The sequence below is a fragment of the Coenobita brevimanus genome, chromosome 17 (genome assembly GCF_032717465.1).
Source record: "Coenobita brevimanus isolate Jiangsu-jjx chromosome 17, ASM3271746v2, whole genome shotgun sequence".
Taxonomy (NCBI): Eukaryota; Metazoa; Arthropoda; class Malacostraca; order Decapoda; family Coenobitidae; genus Coenobita; species Coenobita brevimanus.
Genome location: NC_136970.1, coordinates 26974675 through 27000267, shown reverse-complemented (window position 1 = coordinate 27000267; position 25593 = coordinate 26974675). Strand labels below are relative to the sequence as shown.

At 43.2% G+C, this 25593-nt stretch overlaps 1 protein-coding gene across 1 annotated transcript in view; it reads left to right on the top strand.

Annotated features, from left to right (window-relative positions):
* LOC145391138 (uncharacterized) overlaps window positions 1-25593 on the top strand; it is a 99920-nt gene that overhangs the window by 57537 nt on the left and 16790 nt on the right. The window contains exons 7-8 of the mRNA XM_080265819.1: window positions 2409-2537; window positions 13803-14003. Coding sequence (XP_080121945.1) covers window positions 2409-2537; window positions 13803-14003 — 330 coding nt within the window. The remainder of the gene's footprint in view (window positions 1-2408; window positions 2538-13802; window positions 14004-25593) is intronic.

Genomic DNA, 25593 nt, shown 5'->3' with positions numbered 1-25593 from the left:
TCCCACCTCACCACAGGTCCAGCACCCTTTTGTTGCATTTGTAGATTTCCAAGCACTGTTCTGTTCATGTTCCTTCTTCCATTTGTAACATTTCTCCTTCTTGTGTCTTGGCATCCTGCAGAACCAGCAACCTCCTTCGATCTTCTCTTGTTCCCTCTTCCACTTGTAGCAGTCCTTTTGCCTATGTCGTGGCTTTTCACAATACCAGCAACTTCCATCAAGTTTCTCCACTGCACATACTTGTCTCTTTCTTGCCTTGAATTCTGCACTATTACCTGCCTGCAAACTGAATGTACTGGACCTGATGTAGGACTCAAATTCCAGAGCCCTGGCTAGTGCATCTTGCATGCTTCTTGGTTGTGCCGGCATCACTTGCACCTTCAACTCTGCCACTATCAAGAGCATCATTGAACTGGTCCCTCAGAAGAATAACCAGCAGGTTGGGTGCTGTCCAGGGTATGCCTTGTGTCCCATACTCTCCAGGTCACAAGCATGCTGCTGTAGGGATTTGCCACGATCCCGTACATGGGTCTGGAATCTTGCTCTGTAAACCTCAGTGTGGTACATGGTCCCATATCTTCGTTTCAGCACTTCCTGTAGGGACTGATAACTGTTCCTCTTCTCCACTGACGTCTGGCCAAGTATCTCCATTGCTGCACCCTAGAGGCCTCCCTGTTCTTCTCTGATTAATTTATTTCCCTAAATCAGTAAGTATTGTACCACATGCTTTTCCTATTACACTAAGAAGACAAATGCCCCTGTGGCCACACACTTGATTTTCCCCTGTTCCATTGTCTGTCTATCTCTGTCTATTGCCAGACACCATAATCCCGTAAAGGGTGGCCATTTGACACTGAGTTAGTTGTTTTACAGGGAGGGGCACCAACCCTCCACCAACCCACTTGTTGACACGTAGGGAGCACGTGTGGTTTGGTTATATGTTTACCACCCAGCGTTGTAAATGGTGTCTTGGCTTACAGGGAACCATTTGGCTTGTCACTCAATGTAAAGCCACCTGTAAAGGAAAGAAAAGGAATAAGAAGTGACAGGAAAGAAAGAAGAAATAGGAAGACAGGAGGGCAGGCACAGAAAAAGAATGATAAAAGCTAAGGAAGTAGGCAGTACTACATTGATTTTCCCCTGTTCCATTGTACAGGTTAATAATTATATGTGACTTGCAATCCTCTGGTGCTCTACCTTCCTCTGAGGCCAATCTGCACATCTTCAAATCCACTCTACTGCTATCTTTCCCTCATTCTTCAGCATTTCACCACACACTTCATCAGTTCATGGAGCTTTCCTCATTTTGTCTTTATTCATTGCTTTCTGTGCATCCATCCTACTGATTTCTTCCATCCTTCTCATCTCCCTCCTTCTCCCAGCCATACCCCAGCCACTTATAACCACATTATTTTCATTCTCTGTTTTTAACAGTTCTTTAAAGTGTTTTTCCCATCTGCTCAGTTTTTCTCCCTTCTCCACTAGCACCCAACTATTTTTATCTATCACTCAGCATTTCTACCCCTCTTTACCTCCATCCAGAACATTTTCGTATATCCCTCCACTTTACGCTCATGTTCCTTCCAAACTTCTCATCAGCTCTACTTACTCTCTCTTACTAATCTTTTCACCTCTCTCTTCTTCTCTACATATAGCTCTCTGCTCCATCTCTCAGCTTCCTCCATTCCTTTGCTTCCCATCTACACACTATATGCTTTCTTCTTTTGTGCTACAGCTTCCACCATGCTGTTCCTTGCACTCTCATTCATCTTTTCTTCACCCCCCACACCATCTCAAGCTGCAGATTTCTTCTGTAAATACAGTGTCTTGCACACACCTTCCACCTCCCCCATCTTCCCCAGATCATATTTTATCCAGTCACTCCTCCACATCTCTCTTTTATTCTGCTTTTTAAAAATTCTTTTGTGACATTCTACTCTCTTTGTATGGATTGCTTCCTCCTGCACATCTCCATTTTTATTTATCCATCGCACATATAACTTGATTTTTACCACCACTAAGTGGTGGTCAATGATTGTACTTCCCCCCAACCTTTGGATATTCTCGCATCCAGCACATATCTTCTCATTCTCTCATCATAATAACGATAAAAACAAAGGATCAAAACTGATACTGAGGAGAGAATGGAGAATGAGAGATTGATCTGAAGAGTGTGTATTTGTGGGGAGAGGGAGAGGGGGAGACCATTGATGAGGTGAAGGGATGGGGTGGAGAAGAATTTGAATAAGTATATTGTATATTGGGGTTAGGATAGCCTGATGGAGGAGGACAGGGTAAGGGGAGATGATAAATTCTTTGCTACCTTCTTAGTGATTAAGGCATCTGGCTTTAGATTGTTAGATAATAAGAATGTACTCTTCACCTCCTAATCTTTAATCTACTTCCAGAAACCAAAGACCAAGAAAGGGAAGTCCAGGGTCAGTGGTGATGACTCAGATGAAGCCCCCATGTTGCCAGATGAGGAGGAGGGTGGTGAGAAACCTGAAGCACTGCCAGGAGAAGAGGGTGCAGCCAAGGTTAGTGTTGTCCACACCTTATTTGGAAGTAATGTTGTAGGTTGTAGTTGTGTATTGAAATAGAAAATAAAATTTTACAGTACGTGGGGGCACTCACCATCTACTCACTCGTAGTGCTGCTCTTGAGTGACTGCCCTTTCCTTTTTTCCTTCCTTCTTTCCTTCCTTCCTCTTCCATCTTTCTTTCCTTCTTTCTTTCCTCTTCCTTTTGTCTGTGAGTGACTCTACACTGAATTACAAGCCAAATGGTTTCCTGTACACCAGGAAACCATTTACTACTCTGAGTGGTAACCATGTAACCAGACTATGATGGCTGGTAGTTTATTGGGTAATTAAGGCGCTCCAACTGGACTGAGCCCTTGTAGGTTTATATGCAAGGGGTGATTTTTATTTTTTTTTAATGCGGGGAAGAAGGAACCGAAGGCCGCATGGAGCCCGCAATTATTGTTCCATGCAAGAGAAAAACAAAATACAAGAGGGAGCCAAATTCAAGATCCAATCATTTCGAGATGCCTGGACGCACTGCATTTGAAAGACTGGAGATCATAGGAAGCAGGAAATACAGACAGAGGGAGACAGTTCCAGAGTTGACCTGTTGCATAAATAAAGGACTGGGAGTAATGGTTAACTCTTGCATTAGAGAGTTGGACAGAAAAAGGATGAGTTTGTTTTTGTTTTTTTTTTATGCGAGGAAGAAGGAACCAAAGGCCATCAGCTCGCAATTATTGTTCCTTCCAAGAGAAAAACAAAATACAAGAGAGAGCCAGATTCAAGATCCGATCATTTCGAGATGCCTGAACACATTCATTTATTCATTCGTTGCCAGACGCCGTGTATCCCAAACAGGGTGGCCAAGGGCTTAGAGTTAATTGTTTTACAGGGAGGGGCACTAATCCTTCACCAACCCCACTTGACACGTAGGGATGCCAACAGCATCTGGTGTTCCCAGGCGGTCACCCATCCAAGTACTAACCAGACCCAACGTTGCTTACGCTGCTTTGAAAGAGTGGAGATCATAGGAAGCAGGAAATACAGACAGAGAGAGACAGTTCCAGAGTTGGCCTGTTGCATAAATGAAAGACTGGGAGTAACGGTTAACTCTTGCATTAGAGAGTTGGACAGAAAAGGGATGAGAGTTTGCTGCTAGACTGGTGTTACGCACTCGTCGTAGAGGTGGAGGAATGCATGCAGACAGTTCAGAGGAGCAGTGACCATTGAAGTAGCAATAGAAAAGAGATAAAGATGTAACAGTGCGATGAAGAGACGGAGGTTGAAGGGAGTCAGTAAGAGGAGGAGAGTTAATAAAAAGCCTTTGACTCCACCCTATTGAGAAGAGCTGTATGTGGGGAGCCTCCCCACACATGAGAGTTGTACTCCACACAGGGGCAGATAAAACCCCTGTATAGAGTCAACAATTGTGCGGGGGTAAAGAAGGAACGGAGGCGGCTTAGCATACCTAATGTCATGGAAGCAGATTTTACAAGAGATGTAATATGATCTTTCCAAGATAAGTCCTAAGTCAATGAAACCCCAAGCATGTTCAAGGATGATGCAGGATTAAGCTGAATATTATTAAACATTAGTGGGTATACCTGTTGAAGATTTTGTCGCATTGATAGGTGTAAAAACTGAGTCTTTGATGCATTAAAAACAACCAGATTATTTTTACCCCAGTCAGAGATACGAGCCAAGTCTGACATTAGGTGTGCTGTAGCCTCGTCCCTTGTTTGTTGAAGTAACTGCTGAGATGGACGTTGCGGAAACCGAATGGATGGGTGAAGGGTGGAGTCATCAGCATATGAGTGGATAGGGTTAGATGTACATCTTAGAAGGTCATTGATGAATAAAAGGAAGAGAGTTGGTGATAGGACAGAGCCTTGAGGAACACCTCTGTTGATAGATCTAGGAGAACAACGATGGCCGTCGACAACAGCGGCTATAGAACGACCAGAGAGGAAGTTAGAGATGAAGGCACAGATAGAAGGATAGAAACCGTAAGAGGGCAGTTTGGAAATTAAAGATTTATGCCAGACTTGATCGAAAGCCTTTGAGATGTCATGTGCAATGGCAAAGCTATCGCCAAAGTCCCGAAAGGAGGATGACCAGTAGTCTGAAAGATAGGTGAGAAGATCGCCAGTGGAGCGTCCATGACGAAACCCATACTGACGATCAGAAAGAAGGTTGTGATAGGAAAGATGCTTTAATTTTTCTATTAAGAATTGACTCGAAAACTTTTGAGATACAGGATGTTCAAGCAATTGGACGATAGTTAGAGGGTTGGGAATGGTCACCCTTCTTTGGGACTGGCTGAATGAGAGCAAACTTCCAGCAAGAAGGAAAGGTATAAGTTGATAGACAAAGGCAATAGAGTTTGCTTAGGCATGGTGTAAGCACAGAAGCACAGTTCTTGAGAACAACAGGAGGGACTCCATCAGGCCCATATGCCTTGTTAGTATTGAGGCCAGTGATGGCAGAAATTACATCAGCTGAAGAAATTTTAATGTCAGCCATGAGGAAGTCAGAGGGGGGAAGTGATGGAGGAACAGCACCAGAATTGTCTAAGATGGAATTGGAGGAGAAAGTCTGAGCGAAGAGCTCTGCTTTATCATTAGAAGAAATAGCTACAGAGCCATCAGAGCAGAAAAGAGGAGGGAAGGATGATGAGGTAAAGTTGTTTGAAATGTTTTTGACAAGGTGCCAGAAGGAGTGGGAAGAATTCGAGTTGGAGAGTTAAGAGCATTTAGTATGGATGAAATTATTTTTAGCAGAGTGAAGAACAGACTTAGCACGATTCTGGGCAGAAACGTATATAAGATGTGATTCAGGGTTGGGTTGGCTCTGGTACCTTTTATAGGCCCTTTCCTTGTTGCAGACAGCATTAGAACAAGCGTGATTAAACTAAGGCTTTCTTGCATTAGTCAGAGGACATGAGAAAGGAATGTATGCTTCCATGCCTGAGAGAATAACCTCTGTAATGCTCAAGGCACACCCAGATGGCTGCCGGCCATGGAAGCAATAATCATTCCATGGAAAGTCAAAGAAGTACTGCCTGAGGGCCTCCCAATCCACAGCTCCAAAGTGCCACAGACGTCGTTTCTTTGGAGGGTCCACAGGCCATACTGGAGCGATAGGACAGGTTAAGGTGATAAGGTTGTGATTGGAGGAGCCCAACGGAGAGAAAAGATTAACAGTGTAAGCAGAAGGATTAGTAGTAAGGAAGAGGTCAAGTATGTTGGAGCTCTGTCCGAGGTGGTCAGGGATACGGGTAGGGTGCTGTACAAGCACTGCCTAGGCAAACTCTTTCGCCCTTGTCTGTCAACTTGTACCTTTCCTTCTTGCTGGAAGTTTGCTCTCATTCAGCCAGTCCCAAAGAAGGGTGACCACTCCCAACCCTCCAACTATCGTCCAATTGCTTTAACGTCCTGTATTTCAAAAGTTTTCGAGTCAATTCTTAATAGAAAAATTTTAAGGCATCTTTCCTATCACAACCTTCTTTCCGATCGTCAGTATGGGTTCCATCAGGGACGCTCCACTGGCGATATTCTCACCTACCTTTCAGACTCCTGGTCATCCTCCTTTCGGGACTTTGGCGAAAGCTTTGCCATTGCACTTGACATCTCAAAGGCTTTCGATTGAGTCTGGCATAAATCTTTAATTTCCAAACTGCCCTCCTACGGTTTCTATCCTTCTATCTGTGCCTTCATCGCTAGCTTCCTTTCTGGTCGTTGTATAGCCACTGTTGTAGACGGCCATCGTTGTTCTCCTAGATCTATCAACAGTGGTGTTCCTCAGGGCTCTGTCCTATCACCAACTCTCTTCCTTTTATTCATCAATGATCTTCTAAGCCACACTGTTGCATCTTTATCTCTTTTCTATCGCTACTTTAATGGTCACTGCTCCTCTGAACTGTCTGCTTGCATTCCTCCACCTCTACGACGGGCGCGTAGCACCCGTCTGGCAGCAAACTCTCATCCCTTTTCTGTCCAACTCTCTAATGCAAGAGTTAACCGTTACTCCCAGTCTTTCATTTATGCAACAGGTCAGCTCTGGAAGTGTCTCCCTCTATCTGTATTTCCTGCTGCCTATGATCTCCAGTCTTTCAAACGCAGTGTGTCCAGGCATCTCAAAATGATCGAATCTTGAATTTGGCTCTCTATTGTATTTTGTTTTTCTCTTGGAGGGAACTGTTACTGCGGGCTCATGGCCTTTGGTTCCTTCTTCCTTGGATTTAAAAAAAAAAAAAAAAAAAAAAAAAAGCTGCTCTAGGTCATTAACCCCTTAACTGCGGGTGTCATTCTGGAATTTTTGTGAATATTTTGAATACCGCGGGTTTTTTCCTCGCGCCAGTTGTTTTAACCCCTAAAACGCGGATCGTCGCGTTTGCGACGCTCGGCCATAAGGGCAGGACGGCGGGTCGTCGCGTTTGCGTTTTTAGTAAATTTTGAATAACCGCGGGCAAGCAGGCTCCAGCTGGTATTGTCTATCAGTACCACCACCCTCTAGCTACAACTAGCATACTTTACCTTTGTACTACTGACCTCAGTTGTTGCCAGTAGGCTAGTTCACCAGGTGGATCAGTGAAAGGAGAGGAGAGCCAAAGGTTGTGGTGATCATTGAAATCTCCTAGAATGAAGATTTCAGAGAAAGGAGAAATGGGTAGAATGTGTTCCATCGTAGAAGTAAGATAGTCAAAGAATTTTTTAAAGTCAGTAGAATTAGGAGATAAGTAAACAGTGCAGATATATTTAGTCAGAGAATGACAGGAAAGCCGAAGCCAGAGTGTAGAGAATTCAGAAGAATCGAGATCAGGAACATGAGAACAAGATAGGTCGTTGTGTACATATACGCAACATCCACCTTTGGCTTTGAAATGAGTATAGAGAGAGTAGGAGGATACAGAAAAGGGTTTGCTGTCAGTTGCCTCCGACAGCTGAGTCTCAGTTAGAAATAGAAGGTGACGTTTAGAGAAGGACAGGTGGTGCTCAACAGAGCGAAAGTTAGAGTAAAGGCTGCGATGTTGCAGAAGTGAAGAAGAAGAGAATCAGGTAGTGGTTCCAGGCAGCTCGAGTTGTCACCGGAAGAGGGGCGGAAGGTGGGTTTACTGCTAGATGGGTGTTATGCGCCCGTCTTAGAGGTGGAGGAATGCATGCTGACAGTTCAGAGGAGCAGTGATCATTGAAGCAGCGATAGAAAAGAGATGAAGATGCAACAGTGCAACGAAGAGACTGAGGTTGAAGGGAGTCAGTAAGAGGAGGAGAATTAATGAGATGAAAAGCCTTTGACTCCACCCTGTTGAGAAGAGCTGTATGTGGGGAGCCTCCCCACACATGAGAGTTGTACTCCACACAGGGGCGGATAAAACCTCTGTATAGAGTCAGCAATTATGCTGAGGTAAAGAAGGAACGGAGTCGGCTTAGCACACCTAATTCTGGGAAGCAGATTTTACAAGAGATGTAATATGATCTTTCCAAGATAAGTCCCGAGTAAATGAAACCCCAAGCATGTTCAAGGATGATGCAGGATTAAGCTGAATATTATTAAACATTAGTGGGTATACCTGTTGAAGATTTTGTCGGGTTGATAAGTGTAAAAACTGAGTCTTTGATGCATTAAAAAAAAACAGATTATTTTTACCCCAGTCTGAGGTACAAGCCAAGTCAGACATTAGGTGCACCATAGCCTCATCCCTTGTTTGTTGAAGTAACTGCTGAGATGGGCGTTGCAGGAACCGAATGGAAAGGTGGAGGGTGGAGTCATCAGCGTATGAGTCGATAGAATTAGATGTACAGCCTAGAAGGTCATTGATGAATAAAAGGAAGAGAGTTTGTGATAGGGCAGAGCCCTGAGAAACACCAGTGTTGATAGATCTAGGAGAAGAACAATGGCCGTCGACAACAGCGGCTATAGAGACCAGAAAGGAAGCTAGAGATGAAGGCACAGATAGAAGGATAGAAACCGTAAGAGGGCAACTTGGAAAGTAAAGATTTATGCCATACTCGATCGAAAGCCTTTGAGATGTCAAGTGCAATGGCAAAGCTTTCGCCAAAGTCCCGAAAGGAGGATGACCAGGGGTCTGAAAGGTAGGTGAGAAGATCGCCAGTAGAGCGTCCCTGACAGAACCCGTACTGATGATCAGAAAGAAGGTTGTGATAGGAAAGATGCTTTATAATTTTTCTATTAACCCTTTCCCGCACGGTAAGTTTCAGTAAGTTTTCTGGTGCAGGAATTTTCACTACGAAGCCGCCCGGCCGGGGAGCGCTTGCTCGGCAAATTTGAACAAATTTGAGTGAATGAAACACATTCTTGCCTTATTTTTGCCACCCAGAAATCCATGTATTCTCATGAAACCTATCTCCACGTATGCATCGATGTTTGTTCTATCTGATAAACATGACCAAAACACAGGAAAACACCAGCAAAAAAAGTTATTAGCCCTGGAAGCATGGTCGAGTAAACTTTTTTCACTTCCCAACATCGCCGTTTGAAGGTTTTCCATCATACAGGAAAATGATCTAATAAGTTTTTATAGAGAATTTCATCAGCTTTCTAACGAAACCAATCTGGTTGAGATATGATGTATACTTTTCGAGAAAATGGCCAAAAACTGAGAGCCATTTTTGGAAAAATTTCACTGACCTCTGAGAGCAAAGTTTTCCCAGGCACCTAATGTTTTTATTACATAGTAATATGCCCCAATTATCCAGCTTTCCCACTGTGACGGGAAAACCCCATACGCCTCATAGTTCTCAAGTAAATCGAAAAAAAGTACTAGGCACTCCGTGCGTGATTGACTTTCGTGATGCGCACAAGGCGTACGCGATGTTCCCGTCTACGTAACAACGAATTCTTATCAGAAATATTACATATTTATGTATTGTACATATGTAGAATTTCCTGCTCTTCATCATGGTTCAAACGTGAAATCGATACGTCCAATAGTTTCCAAGTAATTGGCAGAGAAACAGAGAGTATTACTACGAGCATTTTTCAATGGTAACAGCCGGGAAGAGACACTCATTTCCACCGCCTTTTCTCGCACAACACGTAACATAATGCTTACATTTTGGTATTGATCATACGTAGAATTTAGTGGTATAGATCATGGTTGTTACAGAAAATCGATAAGTCTAATAGTTTTCGAGTAATTGGCCGACAAAGTGAGGTTAGTACTCTGAGCGAATGTCACTGATAACAAACACGAGGGAAAAAAACATTTCCCTCGACTTTTATCCCCCAAAACGCTACCAAAGGCTTACATTTTGGTATTGATCATACGTAGAATTTAGTGGTATTGATGATGATTGTAACAGAAAATCGATGTCTATTAGTTTTCGAGTAACTGGCCGACAAAATGATGTTATTACTCCGAGCGCTTGTCACACAACAACCGCTAGGAACAAAAACATTTCTCTCGCCTTTTACCCCCCAAAACGCTACCAAAGGCTTACATTCTGGTATTGATCTTACGTAGAATTTAGTGGTATTGATGATGGTTGTAAAAGGAAATCGATAAGTCTAATAGTTTTCGAGTAATTGGCCGACAAAGTGAGGTTACTCTTCCGATCGCTACCAACTTTTACACACACTGTTTTTTCCTTGCACACCTGCCTGAAGACTATGCTACCAACTTTTTTTTCCCCCTATCTGTACAGACTGTTACATCTTCCATGGTTGTTTTTCTATTGTTATAACCTACTACACATAAACATAACTCTTCTATAGTTACTGCTGTGGAGATTTACTTTCTTTCATATGTGTAATCTGTAGGAGAAAATGGTTATTTGTCTGAAAGTGTGAGAGGTAATGGTAATAGATTATTACATATATCAACAAAACTTGCAGAACTCACTTCCTCCAGGGGTGTTGATCCAGTTAGACCAGGAATTTGAAGATGAGGAGTTATGTAGTGTGTGTGTGTGAGTCAGCTTCTCCCTGAGAGTATGAGGCAACGCTATTTTTAGCACACACCACACTCGTTCACGGAAACTCGCAGCTTGTTTGACGTATATTTCATACAATTCCATACGCATTTACACTATCAGAATCACAATAAAATTCCAGCCCTAAAACACCGGTAATTCTCCCCTCCCGACTTCAGGTTTGCCCCTTCACAACACTCTGTTTCATGCCATACGTAACGCTTGCTGGCTTCATAATTTCACCAAGCCATCCACAGTATGTTTCACACAATATATATTTATGCCTTGGCTTCATTTATATACGTATTTCCACTCACGCCATACGGCCTACGGGGGGGCGGAGTGGCAAAACCCCGCTACACTGACCATGCGTCTCTCTCCAAGGCCCAACGATTCCTAACCGCCATTATTCCTTTTCAACACATATATATGTTCCATCGACAGTATCATGTCACTATATGTTCACATACAGTGTATTATCACACTGAGTCAATAGGGGCCTTTGCTTCGGGCAAGAGGGGGAAAATAATGGAGGATTTAAAGGGAAACGCGAGCTGTCACTCTCATCGCCTGGCTGCTTGACAATAACTGAGGTTGGAGGGAGCGGGGTGAGGGAGATGAAGCAACACAGCGTTGCCAATGACTTACCTCGAGAAAGCCTTGGCTACCCTATGACGCGCCCAAAAATCACGCAAATCGGCCTATGAGTTTTTTTCTGACGAATATTTTTGTGCCTAAACCACGCGATTCGCGTGACTGTGCAAGACAGAGTGCAGGGCGACGTCACGCGAATCGCGTGACTGTGTCTGGGAGGGTTAAGAATTGACTCGAAAACTTTTGAGATACAGGATGTTAAAGCAATTGGACGATAGTTTATTACCCACAAAATGCAACTCAGGGATGTGTGAGGCTGGTCACTCTCATCTTAAATGTCAAGACCAACTTACCTAGCCCCGGGCGTCTATGCTCCTCATGGGAATTAGTTGATGTATGTGTGGTAGGTGGGGGTGCTTACCATCCACTCACTCGATGTAGTGCTGCTCTTGGATGTCTGCCCTTTCCTCTCCTCTCTCTGTTCCTTCCTTCCTCTTCTGTCCTTCTTTACTTCATTGTTTCCTCGTCCTTCTGCCTTTGGGTGACTTTACGCTCCCTCTTTTGTCATTCTTTCCTTCATTCTTTCCTCTTCCTTCTGCCTTTGGGTGACTCTACACTGAGTGACAAGCTAATGGTTTCCTGTACACCAGGAAACCATTTACTACGCTGGGTGGTAACCATATAACCAAATTATGGCGCCTGGTGGTTTAGCGGGTAATTACAGTGCTCCAATTGGATTGAGCTGATGAAGGTTTATATCCAAGGGATGGTTGGGGTTATTGCTCATATAATGCCACACAGGGATGAGTGAGGCTGGTCACTCTCATCTTACATGTCAGGACCAAATTGCCTAGCCCTGGGCTTATACGCTTCTCATGGTGCAATGTAGAATTGGATGATGGATGGATGGATGGATGTATGAATAAAAAACTCTATCTATCTATCTATTGCCAGACTCCTCAATCCCGTTTGGGGTGGCCACAAACAAATCGCCTCCATGTCGCCCTGTCCCCCGCCATTTCACTGCCCTGCTCCCAACTCACACCCCTCTCTCTTATATACCTCTCCATCCCATCCCTCCATCTCATCCTCGGCCTCCCCCTCCCTCTTCCCCCCTCCACCTCACTCACATACACTCTCTTCGTCATTCTTTCACCCTCCATCCTCTCCACATGGCCAAACCACCTCAGTGTGTTCCTCATAACGCTTCCTATTACATCCACATCCACACCACAATGCTCCTTTATATTCTCATTCATCAGCCTGTCTCTCCATATGACTCCACAGGCTCCTCTTAAATAACTCATTTCCACTGCTCTCACTCTTGACTTGTATCCTTCCAACAACGTCCAAGCTTCACTTCCATATGTTAGAGTTGGTATCACAATACTGTCATGTAGTAACTTTTTCACTTCCATGCTCACTTGCCTGTTTCTTATCACTGCTTTTAAAGAACCAGCAACCTTTCTTCCCTGCTGTACCCTTTCAAGCACTTCACCCTCCAAACCTCCATCCTTACTCATCACACTACCAAAGTACTTAAACGTACACACATTTTCCAATTCCTCACCGTCCAACCTCGCTGTACATTCACTGACTTCACCTTTCTCAAAGACCATCACTTTACTCTTCCCTACATTCACCTTTAGATTTCGTTTCCTACACACACTCCCAAACTCATCCACCAAGCCTTGCAGCTCCTCTTCGTCTTCACTCAACAACACAGTATCATCTGCAAACAACAGTACAGGGAGTTTCCAAACACTATCCTCTCTCACCAGGGCCACTCCAACATCCACTACCCTACCTTGTACCTCTTTTATTACCCCATCCATGTACAGATTGAACAACCATGGAGACATGACACATCCCTGTTTCAACCCAACTTTCAAAGAGAAAAATTCATTTAGTTCACCATCCACACGCACTGCAGCCTTCGCACCATCATACATACTCTTCACAGCATTCAACAACTTCCCATCTACTCCATATATTCTTAATACTTTCCAAAAATAAAAAACGAGGATGGGAAACTTTATAATGTTTAAGAAATGAGAAATGTATGTACAGGTAACATTTAGGCCTAGTTGTTACTAGGATGGTACAGGGGTGGCTGTGATTGGAGCATTCATTCTTTTTTCCCCTGCAGTAACAGTAGTATGTGTAGCAGTAAAGTAAATTCTGTTTTTATAAAATCTCAAGAGGTACTACCAGTTACAACAAACAGAGATCTTTGGGTGAAATGACGTTTTTGTAGTAGGATACTTTCACACTCCTTTGTTATTATATCATCATCATCATCATCATCCAATCCTGCATTGCCCCATGAGGAGTGTAGGAGCCCGGGGCTAGGCAGTTGGTCCCTACATTTAAGATGAGAGCGACCAGCCTCACTCATCCCTGAGTGGCATTACGTGAGCGATCAACCCCAACCACCCCTTGGATATGAACCTTCACTGTCTCAATCTGACTGGAGTGCAATAATTACCCACTACACCAGGCGCCAGAATTTGGTCATATGGTTACCACCCAGTGTAGTAAATAAATCATGGAAATTTTAAATACCACAGTTTAGCCATCATCTGATTTATAGATAAGCATTGATTATAGTACTGGTGTTTATCATTAGTCACTTCAATTCATGTTATTGTTTGTGGGAAAGATCTGACTACACATGGCCATCAATTGAGCTGCAAGTAGCATTTTTGTCATGTCCCAACAACTGCACTATAATTGATCCTATTCCCTCCCAGGCACTGCCTCAATTATCAGACAGTGAGGATGAGGCAACACGTGAACAGCTGCGCCAGGGCCAAGAATCTTCCGACTTTGTTAATGACTTTGAAATGATGATGGCCAGGAAGAAGGAGGAAGGAGCCAAGCACAGGAAGCGGAAAAACAACGTGGACATCATCAATGACAATGAGGAGCATATTGCCATTATTGTTAAGAAGGTGGGCACTGTTATTAGGTTGTTTTGAACCCTTACTCCAGCTTCAGCTCTCAGTGTGATGTGCTGGTGCTGAAAACTTGAATTGTTGAAGAAGTTTATTAGTGCTGTACCATATACTCTTGAAAAACAGTTTAAAAGGACACTCCAGTGGTCTGTTTTCCCTTTTATTTAAGTTACCAACATTTCTGTTCCTAAAATACCACAGCATGACATTAGAACATGTATGAATACAGTATACAGTACACTGATCTCTTGGTTATTTTGCCTTATAGTACCAAACATGGCACATGATAATGGAATTTTGCAGTAATGAAAACAAAATCAGTGGGATTTGTCCTAATTGATACCAGGCATCCCAAGTGCAAGCTAAAATTTTCTCTTGTTTGACAGTGTAGACCCACTAAACATACATAAGGTTATGGTAAGTACCAGAAATCCACAAAGACATGCTTAGGTTAACAGTTAGTGATGTAAAGGGCACAGTAAGGAAGAGACACGTACAGTAAACTCTCGCTTACCACTCGTCACGATATCTGCTTCAATGCAATATCTGATGTTTTTGGCTTGGCTGTGTTAAAACAACATCCGGCAAAATTATGCAATATCCAGTGCTGAAATGGGAAGTAACTGGCAGTTCTGTGCAATATCCAGCGGTGAAGCATATCAGTTGAGTCCTACACTGTAGCCAACCAGCACCCGGGAAAACCCCACAGTGCACTAGCCAATCACAGTTCCTTGCGGGAGAGACCAGCCTGGCGTGCTGAGCCTACCATCACTCTCTCATTCTCTCATGGATCTCGTTCAGTGAAGATGTATTGGTGCACGCTGCTTTTGTGACCATGTGATAGCAAAACTCTATCACTAAGACTCCATGCCTTGCATATTGTTATTACAAAGCTTATATCCCCTCAGTGCTTCATGTCTTAGTGCTCTGTTGTGATTCTGAAATTACTGTACACGTAATTACTGCCACCAGACCACACAGAATTAAGTGCACTGTACTGTACTGCATGGTGTATAGCTCTACCCTCCATTGATACCAACACTGGTTTATTACATAGTACACCAAGTACTGTATCACTACCGTATTGCATTTGACTGTATGTTTGATTTTCATCTTTTACTCATGGGAATGTAGTAGGTGGGGACACTCACAGTTCACTCGCACAGTGTAGTGCTGCTCTGGGTATCTGTCCTTTCCTTTCTTCCTTCCTTCCTCTTCTGTCTTTCTTTCTTCATTCTTTCCTCCTCCTTCTGCCTGTGGGTGACTTTACACTCCCTCTTCTGTCTTTCTTTCCTTCATTCTTTCCCCTTCCTTCTGTCTCCAGGTGACTCGACACTGAGTGACAAGCCAAATGGTTTCCTGTACACCAGGAAACTATTTACTATGCTGGGTGGTAACCATATAACCAAATTATGGTGCCTGGTGGTTTAATGGGTAATTAAGGTGCTCCAATTGGATTGAGCCTGTGTAGGTTTATATCCAAGGGATGGTTGGGGTTTATTGCTCATGTAATCCCACTCAGGGATGAGAGAGGTTGGTCGCTCTCATCTTTGTCAGGACCAACTTGCCTAGCCTTAGGCTCCTACGCTTCTCATGGGGCAACATAGGATTGGATTATGGATGGATGGATGGGTACTCATGGGAAAGTTTTTTAGGATAGAGGGTCAAGAAAAGCAAGACAAATAAATCCACAGAAAAAATGCATGCTCTTCATTGGTGAAAAATGTGTAGTACCACGTACGGTTTTGTACCTAATGATCTGACTCTGGCTTCCAATGAGAGTACAATATATTACAGTATCTTGGCAGGACCATTGTGTTAAATGTTACTCATAAAAACATGAGAATATGAACTAAAAAAATAAATCTTGAGCATTTGTTGGTGAACTGATGATTTGGAAAGTTCAGTAGTGTTGTACAGTAGAAATATCATGACTGTTCACAGACATGTATACGGCCGCAACCCACACATTTATTCCACAACAGATTGCTGTCACTCCACCCGTCACTCGCCATTCAGCTGGTTTACAGCTAATGCAGTAAGTACGTACAAACTGCAAGTGCAGTAATTTTATCCAACAAAGCAAACCTTCGTTTCTACCTGCTATATCTTATCTTCTCTTTCAGTGCAAATGCATTCTAAGATGATGTATAAATTCACCTTAGAACACATTTGCTATGGCAGAAAAGATAAAATCTAGGTGATAGAAATGAAGGTTTGCTTTGTTGGATAAAATTACTGTGTGTGCAGTTCATATGTATTTGCTGTATTATCTGCAAAACAGCTGAGTGGTGAGTGAGGGATGGAGTGACAGCAGTCAGATGAAGAATAAATTGGTGGGCTGTGGACATATGCAGAACTGTGACCAAGTGTCTGTCTAACCATCTATAGTCAGAGACTATAATCCCATAAGGGGTGGCTGTTTGTCTTTGAGTTTGTTGTTCTGTGGGGAGGGGAACAAACCCTCTGTCAACCACTTGTTGACACATAGGGAACATGTGTGGTTTGGTAATATGGTTACCACCCGGCATTGTAAGTAGTATTGTGGCATAGGAAACCATTAGGCATATTACTCAATGTAAAGTTGCCTGAAAGGAAAAGAAGAAGAATAAAAAGTGACAGGAAAGATGGGAGAAATAGGAAGAAAAGAGGGAAGATACAGAAAAACAATGATAAAGGTGAACGAAGAAGCATGCAGCACTACATATGGATGATGGTCACCACCACCTACCAAGGGAGTCATGATAATTTTACTGTACAATACTGTACGTCTTTCCTAATTATCAGTTCATGAATAAATGCTCAAGATTTATTTATTTAGTTTTTGTTTTTTTGCAGTTCATATGTTTTGAGTGTATTATCTGCAAAACAGCTGAGTGGTGAGTGAGGGGTGTCAGGTGAGGAATACATTGGCGGACCATGACCGTATACACAACTGTAAACAAGGGAGTTGTGATAATTCCGCTATAGAACACTTCATTCCAAATCATCAGTTCACTAATATATGCTCAAGATTTATTTCTTTAGGGGTTCAGTTGAAATAAAAACTGAGTATATTGAGAGCAAGAAGCACAGAAAGAGACTAGTGAAGAGGAAAAAGAAGGGGGTAAATGATGATCTAGGAAGAAAAATGAATGTGAACTGCTCTGAAAATAGGAAGTTATTCTGGAAAGAGGTGTGGAAATGTAGAAGTGAAAGCGGAAAGAAATGTGATGGTGTGAAGCATGCAGGTGGTAGATTATTAACCCATGGAGATGAAGTAAGGACCAGATGGAAATAATATTTTGAAAGCCTGATGAATGGGAATAGAGAGACCAGAGCCACTGTAAACATGATTGGTTTTGGGGGTGTGCGGAGAAGGAATGCAGTGACAGGAGACGTGACACTCACACAGGTGAAGAGTGCTGTGAAGCAGCTAAAAAATGGGAAAGCAGCTGGGGTTGATGAGGTGTATGCAGAGATGATTCATTAACTGTAGTGGAGAAAGTGGAATGAAGTGCTTGTTGGAGATATGTAAGAAGGCTTCGATGAGTGAAACTGTGCCTGCAGAGTGGAAAAAGGCTGTGATTGTACCCCTGTACAAAAATGAAGGTGAGTGAAGTGAGTGTAAGAATTATCGTGACATAAGCTTACTGAGTGTGGTAGGGAAGGTATATGGAAGAATTATTATAGAGAAAGTAAGAGAGATATCAGAAGTCCTAATGAGTGATGAACAGTGTGGCTTTAGGAGTGGCAGAGGATGTGTGGACCAAATATTTGCAGTGAGACAGATAGTAGAGAAGGCTTGTGAGAAGGACCATAAGGTGTTTATGGCATTCATGAATCTGGAAAAAGCATATGACAGAGTGGACAGAGAAGGATTGTGGAAGGTTTTGCGCATGTACGGTGTACAGGGTAAGCTGTTAGGTGCCGTCAAGAGTTTTTATGATGGTAGTGAAGCTTGTGTCAAGGTTAATGGGCATCTAAGTGAATGGTTCACAATCATTGTGGGCGTGCGACAAGGTTGTGTGATGTCCCCATGGTTGTTCAATGTATATATGGATGGGGTGATGAGAGAAGTAAAAACATGGGTAATGGAGAGAGGGATGGCATTGGTAATGAATGGTGATGGATGAAATATCTCAATTTGTTGTATGCTGATGTTGCAGTACTGCTTGCAAGTACTGGACTAGAACTTGGTAGGCTAGTGAAGAGTTTTGCTGATGTCTGTGAGCGTCGTGCTGTGAGAGTAAATGTAGAAGAGTTTAAGTAAAGTGATGGTTATTGAGAGAGAAGGTGACTCCCAGTGCGATGTTACAATGAATGGAGAGAGACTGGAATTGGTGAGAGAGTTCAAATACCTGGATACAGTGATAGAAAAGAGAGGAAAATGTGCAAAAGAAGTGGAAAGCAGAGTGACACAAGGAAGAAAAGTAGCTGATGTAATCTATCAATCTATCTATCTATTGCCAGACGCCTCAATCCCGTTTGGGGTGGCCACAAACAAATCGCCTCCAAGTCGCCCTGTCCCCCGCCATTTCACTGCCCTGCTCCCAGCTCACACACCCCTCTCTCATATACCTCTCCACCCCATCCCTCCATATCATCCTCGGCCTCCCCCTCCCTCTTCCCCCCTCCACCTCACTCACATACACTCTCTTCGTCAGTCTTTCACCCTCCATCATCTCCACATGGCCAAACCACCTCAGTGTGTTCCTCATAACGCTTCCTATCACATCCACATCCACACCACAATGCTCCTTTATATCCTCATTCGTCAGCCTGTCTCTCCATGTGACTCCACAGGCTCCTCGTAAATAACTCATTTCCACTGCTTTCACTCTTGACTTGTGTCCTTCCAACAATGTCCAAGCTTCACTTCCATACGTTAGAGTTGGTATCACAATACTGTCATGTAGTAACTTTTTCACTTCCATGCTCACTTGCCTGTTTCTTATCACTGCTTTTAAAGAACCAGCAACCTTTCTTCCCTGCTGTACCCTTTCAAGCACTTCACCCTCCAAACCTCCATCCTTACTCATCACACTACCAAAGTACTTAAACGTACACACATTTTCCAATTCCTCACCATCCAACCTCGCTGTACATTAACTGACTTCACCTCTCTCAAAGACCATCACTTTACTCTTCCCTACATTCACCTTTAGATTCCGTTTCTTACACACTCTCCCAAACTCATCCACCAAGCCTTGCAGCTCCCCTTCGTCTTCACTCAACAACACAGTATCATCTGCAAACAACAGTACAGGGAGTTTCCAAACACTATCCTCTCTCACCAGGGCCACTCCAACATCTACTACCCTACCTTGTACCTCTTTTATTACCCCATCCATGTACAGATTGAACAACCATGGAGACATGACACATCCCTGTTTCAACCCAACTTTCAAAGAGAAAAATTCACTTAGTTCACCATCCACACGCATTGCAGCCTTCGCACCATCATACTTACTCTTCACAGCATTCAACAACTTCCCATCTACTCCATATATTCTTAACACTTTCCAGAATCCTTGTAACGAAGGCCTTAATTAGAAACAGAGGCTTGAGTGTTGCAGCTGCACGTGCTTACATGAAGGAGTGTTAGTGCCAGCTTTAACATATGGATGTGAGACTATGGTGTGGCATGAAAATGAAGAGTCAAGAGTAAGAGCAGTGGAGATGGGACTGCTGAGGAATGTATGTGGAGTACAGAAGGTGGATAGGATACGAAATAATGTGATTTGTGAAAGGTGTGGAGTGAGGAAGTTGGTGGACACCAGAATCGAAGAGAGTGTACTGAGATGGTGTGGTCATGTCGAGAGAATGGATAACAATAGAGTAGTGAAAAAGGTATATCTGAGCGAATTTGAAGGAGGAAAGAGGCAAGGTAAGCCAAGGAGAAGGTGGAGAGATATGGTGGATGAGTGTGTGAGGAAGAGAGGTTTGGAAGTCGGTGAGGCTAGGGAACTGACGAGATCAAGCTGGCTGGATGAATATAATGAGAAGTGCATGATGAGGGATTTTGGCACCCCATTTTAACATGGCAGCATCCGGATTGACTCAGTTGGATACGTTTATGTGAAGCCACAGAACGTGGTGAATGTTTTTGGCGTATCCGATAGAGCCAGGATTTCGGGGTCTTGAATGATGAGTGAATGGAAGCATGGCCCATTGGGTTGGGCAAATTTTGGCTGTCTGGACATTGCTACTCCTCACCCTGCCCTTGGGTGGGAAAGGAGGTCTGGATGATGATGATTATTATTATTGTTTTTCAATGTTTTATGAATACAATAATAATATTTAACAAAATGAACTTACCATGTGCATTTTGCACTACTGCAAGACACTGGAATCATGTGTGCTATGTCTATGGGGTGTGTTTAAGATGAGGTTATGTTTGAATTGGAAACATAACCTCATCAGTATATATTAGATGTCTGGAAAAAATTAGTAACTGGTAAGGTAAATTCCTCAAGCTTCACGGTTAACTGGGATTGTACTGTATAGTGCAACTGTATTTTATGCCTAGTTTTCATCTTTTGCTCATGGGGTTTTTAGGATTGAGGGTCGAGATGGATAGTAACACAATATCCAGTTTGATGCCGAATGTTGAGCTGATGGGGGGATACTATGCAATATTTGGCATTTTACATTATTTGGCATAGGGCTTGGCTGAATTCTATCTATCTATCGCCAGATGCCTTAATCCCGTAAGGGGTGGCCACAAACAAATCGCCTCCATGTCGTCCTGTCCCCCACCATTTCATTGCCCTGCTCCCAGCTCACACTCTTCTCTCATATACCTCTCCTCTCCATCCCTCCATCTCATCCCTCGCCTCCCCCTCCCTCTCCCCCCTTCAACCTCACTCACACATTCCTCATCAGTCTCTCACTATCCATCCTCTCCACATGTCCAAACCACCTCAGTGTGGCTGAATTACAATGGGTAATTGAGAGTTTAGTATACCATAGAGAGATTTGAGATCAGCTTGAGGTAAGGGGTTCTGAGGGTTAATTCCACCATCTGGAATTAACTCATCAAGTAGGGCCTCATCTTTGAATCTCTCAAAGCCATCAGAAACCACTGACACTGCACCATCATTGTCAGCAGAAACCAACTCAGGCACGCAATAACAATGTTTTTGAGCTGAAAAATGTGCTGTAATGGCAGTGGTGCAGATTTTCATCACTGTAAGATCGGGCATGAATGGACGAGGAAGATGCAAGGAAGGAGTTCCTTTGTTGATGAATGAGGTGTGGCAGAATGGAATGAGAGATTACAAATGTGTCAGGTCATCGAGGTGTATGCATGTCAAGTTCAAGTTTGAGAAGGTGAAAGTGGCGGTGATCGTAGTGTATGCACCATGTGAGGACAGGAGTGAGAGAAAGACAGGTTTTGGGATGAGTTGGGTGAAGCCAGTGGGAGAAATACCCAGGAGCTATGAAATGATCGTAATGGGTGATATGAATGAAGTAGTAGGCACTGGTCCTGAGCATAACATCATGGGTTGCAATGGAATACCAGGAGAAAATGATAATGGGAAGCAACTGAAGGATGTGTGTCAGGATAGGAGGTTGTGCATTTGTAACTCGTATTTCAAACACAAAGATGCACATAAATATACATGGTATGGAGAGAACGGGGATCTTGTTGAAAGGAGCCTGATTGATTACGTGCTCATAGAGAGGTCAATGCTGGGAATGGTTGCTGATACGAGGGCCGTGAGAGAACGATGTGGAGGTCTGTCAGATCATATGATTGTGGTATGCAAGATCAAGCTGAGAGGAGTGAGGTGGATCAGGAGTGAGAGAAGCAGTCAGGAAGAAAGAACGAAAGTTGAGAAGCTGAGTATCAAAGAAATGGCAGATGAATACAGGACCAAAGTAGGGGAGGAGTTAGAATCAGTGAACGGAATGAAATGGATCTGGACAGCCTGTGGAATGCATATAGGGATTGCTTAGAAATGCTAAAGTGGTGCATGGTGTGGCAAGAGTAACAACAAAGAAGAAAGGTACGGCATGGTGGGATGAAGAGGTTAAGAGAACGGTGGAGGGAAAGAGGAAGAAGTGCCTAGAGCAGTTACAAAACAGGGATTCAGTTGAAATAAGAACTGAATATACTGAGAGCAAGAAGCATGTAAAGAGACATGTGAAGAGGAAGAAGGAGGTAAATGATGATTTAGGAAGAAAAATGAATGCAAACTACTTTGAATAGGAAGTTATTCTGGAAAGTGGTGCAGAAATGTAGAAGTGAAAGTGGAAAGAAATGTGAAGATGTGAAGGTTGTAGATGGTAGATTATTAACCCATGGTGATGAAGTAAGGACCGAATGGAAAGAATATTTTGAAAGCCTGATGAATGGGAATAGAGAGACCAGAGTCACTGTAAACATGATTGGTTTTGGGGGTGTACAGAGAAGGAATGCAGTGCCAGGAAACATTTACCCTCATGCAGGTGAAGAGCACTGTGAAGCAGCTGAAAAATGGGAAAGCCGCTGGGGTTGATGAGGTGTATGCAGAGATGCTTAAGTGTAGTGGAGAGAGCAGAATGAAGTGCTTGTTGGAGACATTTAAGAAGGCATGGATGAGTGAAACATTGCCAGGGGGGTGGAAAAAGGCTGTGATTGTACCCGTGTACAAGAATAAAGGTGAGTGAAGTGAGTGTAAGAATTATCGTGGCATAAGTTTATTGAGTGTGGTAGGGAAGGTATATTGAAGATTTACTATAAAGTAAGAGAGATAGCAGAAGTCCAAGTGAGTGTTGAACAGGGTGTCTTTAGGAGTGGCAGAGGATGTGTGAATCAAATATTTGCAGTGAGACAGATAGTGGAGAAGGCTTGTGAGAAGGACAGTAAGGTGTTTATGGCATTCATGGATCTGGAAAAAGCATAGGACAAAGTAGACAGAGAAGGATTGTGGAAAGTTTTGCACACGTACGGTGTAGATGGTAAGCTGCTAGGTGTCATCAAGAGTTTTTGTGATGGTAGTGAAGCTTGTGTAAGGGTTAATGGGCATCCAATTGAATGGTTCACAATCAGTGTGGGCGTGCGACAAAGTTGTGTGATGTCCCAATGGTAATTCAGTATATATATTGATGGGGTGATGCGAGAAGTAATAACATGAGTAACGGCGAGGGAGATGACGTTGGTAATGAATGATGATGGATGGAATATCTTAAATTTGTTGTACACTCAACCCTCGGCTATCACGGGTTCCGCTATAGCGTATCTCGCTATCACGCCTATATAAAAAACTACCCAAATACCTTTATCATGCACTAAATGCCCGCTATCATGCATCGCAAATTTTCTAAGATTTAAAAAAAGCCAGGCTCCAGTGCTCCGCCCAGCCAACAGAAGCTTCACTCTGTGATTGGTCGTGTGATGTCAGCGCCAGCCGAGTGCTGATTGGCCGTCCGACCGAGTCTCCTGCTCGCCAAACCATTCAAGTGTGTGCCCTCAGACCGTGAACAGTGATAGCGAGAACAATAACTTTTTTTATGATAGGACCATGGCCAACGTACCCCCTCCCCGTCCCCCTACCATCACCCAACATAATGCTGCGGCACCTGGCAGGGAAATAAAGAAGAGGAAGAACCTAAGTTATGCAGATAAACTGGAAATGTGAAACTTAATAGAGAATGGTGAGACCAAGTGAAGTGTGGGGAAGAAACATAACATCAATGAATCAACTGTGAGGGGTATTTATAAGAATTGTGATCACATCATAAAACATGCTCATTTTTAGACTATTATATATTAATATGTGGTACAAAAAGGGTATCTTAGGGGTAAATATTGAGGTCATGGCACCAATTAGAATTACTGTCATGGCACCAATTAGAATTATTACCATAAGTTCTTCAATTCGGCTATCACGGTTTCAGCTATAGCGCAGCCATAGTGGGACCAATTGGGAGTGATAGCCAAGGGTTGAGTGTATGCTGATGATGCAGTACTACCTGTACTTGCAAATACCTGACAAAAACTTGGTAGGCCAGCGCAGAATTTTGCTGATGTCTGTGAGCGTCGTGCCTTGAGGGTAAATGTAGAAAAGAGTAACTTGATGATTTTTGAGAGAGAAGGTGACTCCCAGTGTGATGTTACAGTGAATGGAGAGAGATTGGAATTGGTGAGAGAGTTCAAATACCTGGGTACAGTGATAGAAAAGAGAGGAAAATGTGCAAAAGAAGTGACACAAGGAAGAAAAGTAGCTGGTGCAGTGAAGGCCTTGATAAGAAACAGAGGCTTGAGTGTTGCAGCTGCACGAGGCTTGCATGAAGGAGTGTTAGTGCCAACTTTAACATATGGATGAGACTATGGTGTGGCATGAATATGAAAAGTCAAGAGTAAGAGCAGTGGAGATGGGACGCTGAGGCATGTATGTGGAGTACAGAGAGTGGATAGGATACAAAAAAGTGTGAGTTGTCAAAGATTTGAAGTGAGGAAGTTGGTGGACACCAGAATCGAAGAGAGTGTACTGAGATGGTATGGTCATGTGGAGAAAATGGAAAACAATAGAGTAGTGAAAAAGGTATATCTTTGCGAATTTGAAGGAGGAAGGAGGCGAGGTAAGCCAAGGAGAAGGTGGAGAGATATGGTGGATGAGTTTGTGAGGAAGAGAGGTTTGGAAGTCTGTGAGGCTAGGGGACTGGCAAGAGATCAAGCTGGCTGGATGAATATAATGAGGAGAAGTGCTTGATCAGGGATTTGGCACCCTTTTTTAACATGACAGCATCTGGATTGACTCTATTGGATACGTTTATGTGAAGCTACAGAATGTGGTGAATGTTTTTGGCATAGCAGATATAGCCAGGTCTGCGGGGGCTTGAATGGAAGTGTGGCCCATTGGATTGGGCAGATTTGGGCTGTCTGGACATTGCTACTCCTCACCCTGCCCTGAGGTGGGAAAGGAGGTCTCCTAGTTCAGTCACCACTCTCCTCATTTTGCTGTAGAAGGCATCCCTTTTACTGCTTGGTTTTCAGCTTCCGTATTTTCTGCCTAGGTGCATAGATCCTCTTTTTTTTCATCACCTGCTCCTTAAGCACCATGTCACATATCAATAACTGGTGTTGCTGCACACACTCCTCACTCCCTATAACTTTAACATCCTTCACTAACCTATCAGCCCTCCTGACCAGGAAATAGTCTATCTGGCTGCTGTTTCCCCCAGACTCATATGTAATCAACCTATTTTCACTTTTCCTAAAATGTGTATTGCACACAATCATTTTCATTGCCTCCCCAAACTCGAGTATCCTTTCCCTTTCCTCATTTCTTGTACCAAATGCACATCCCCCATGCACTCCTTCATATCCTTGAAGTGCTTCATCTACATGACCATTTAAATCCCCTCCCAAAACTACAATCTTATCATCCCCCATACTGCATACTACTGTACACATTTTAAATCATCCCCAAATCTGTCCTTCTCAACCTCATCCAAGCCTGTTTGTGGGGCATACACTGATATAAATGCAAACATAATCCTACCAAACAAAAATCTCAATGCTATTATCCTGTTTCTTACTCTCATAACATTCATGACATATTCCATCCATTTCTCCCCAGCCAACACACCCACATCACCATATCCATTTTTCCTA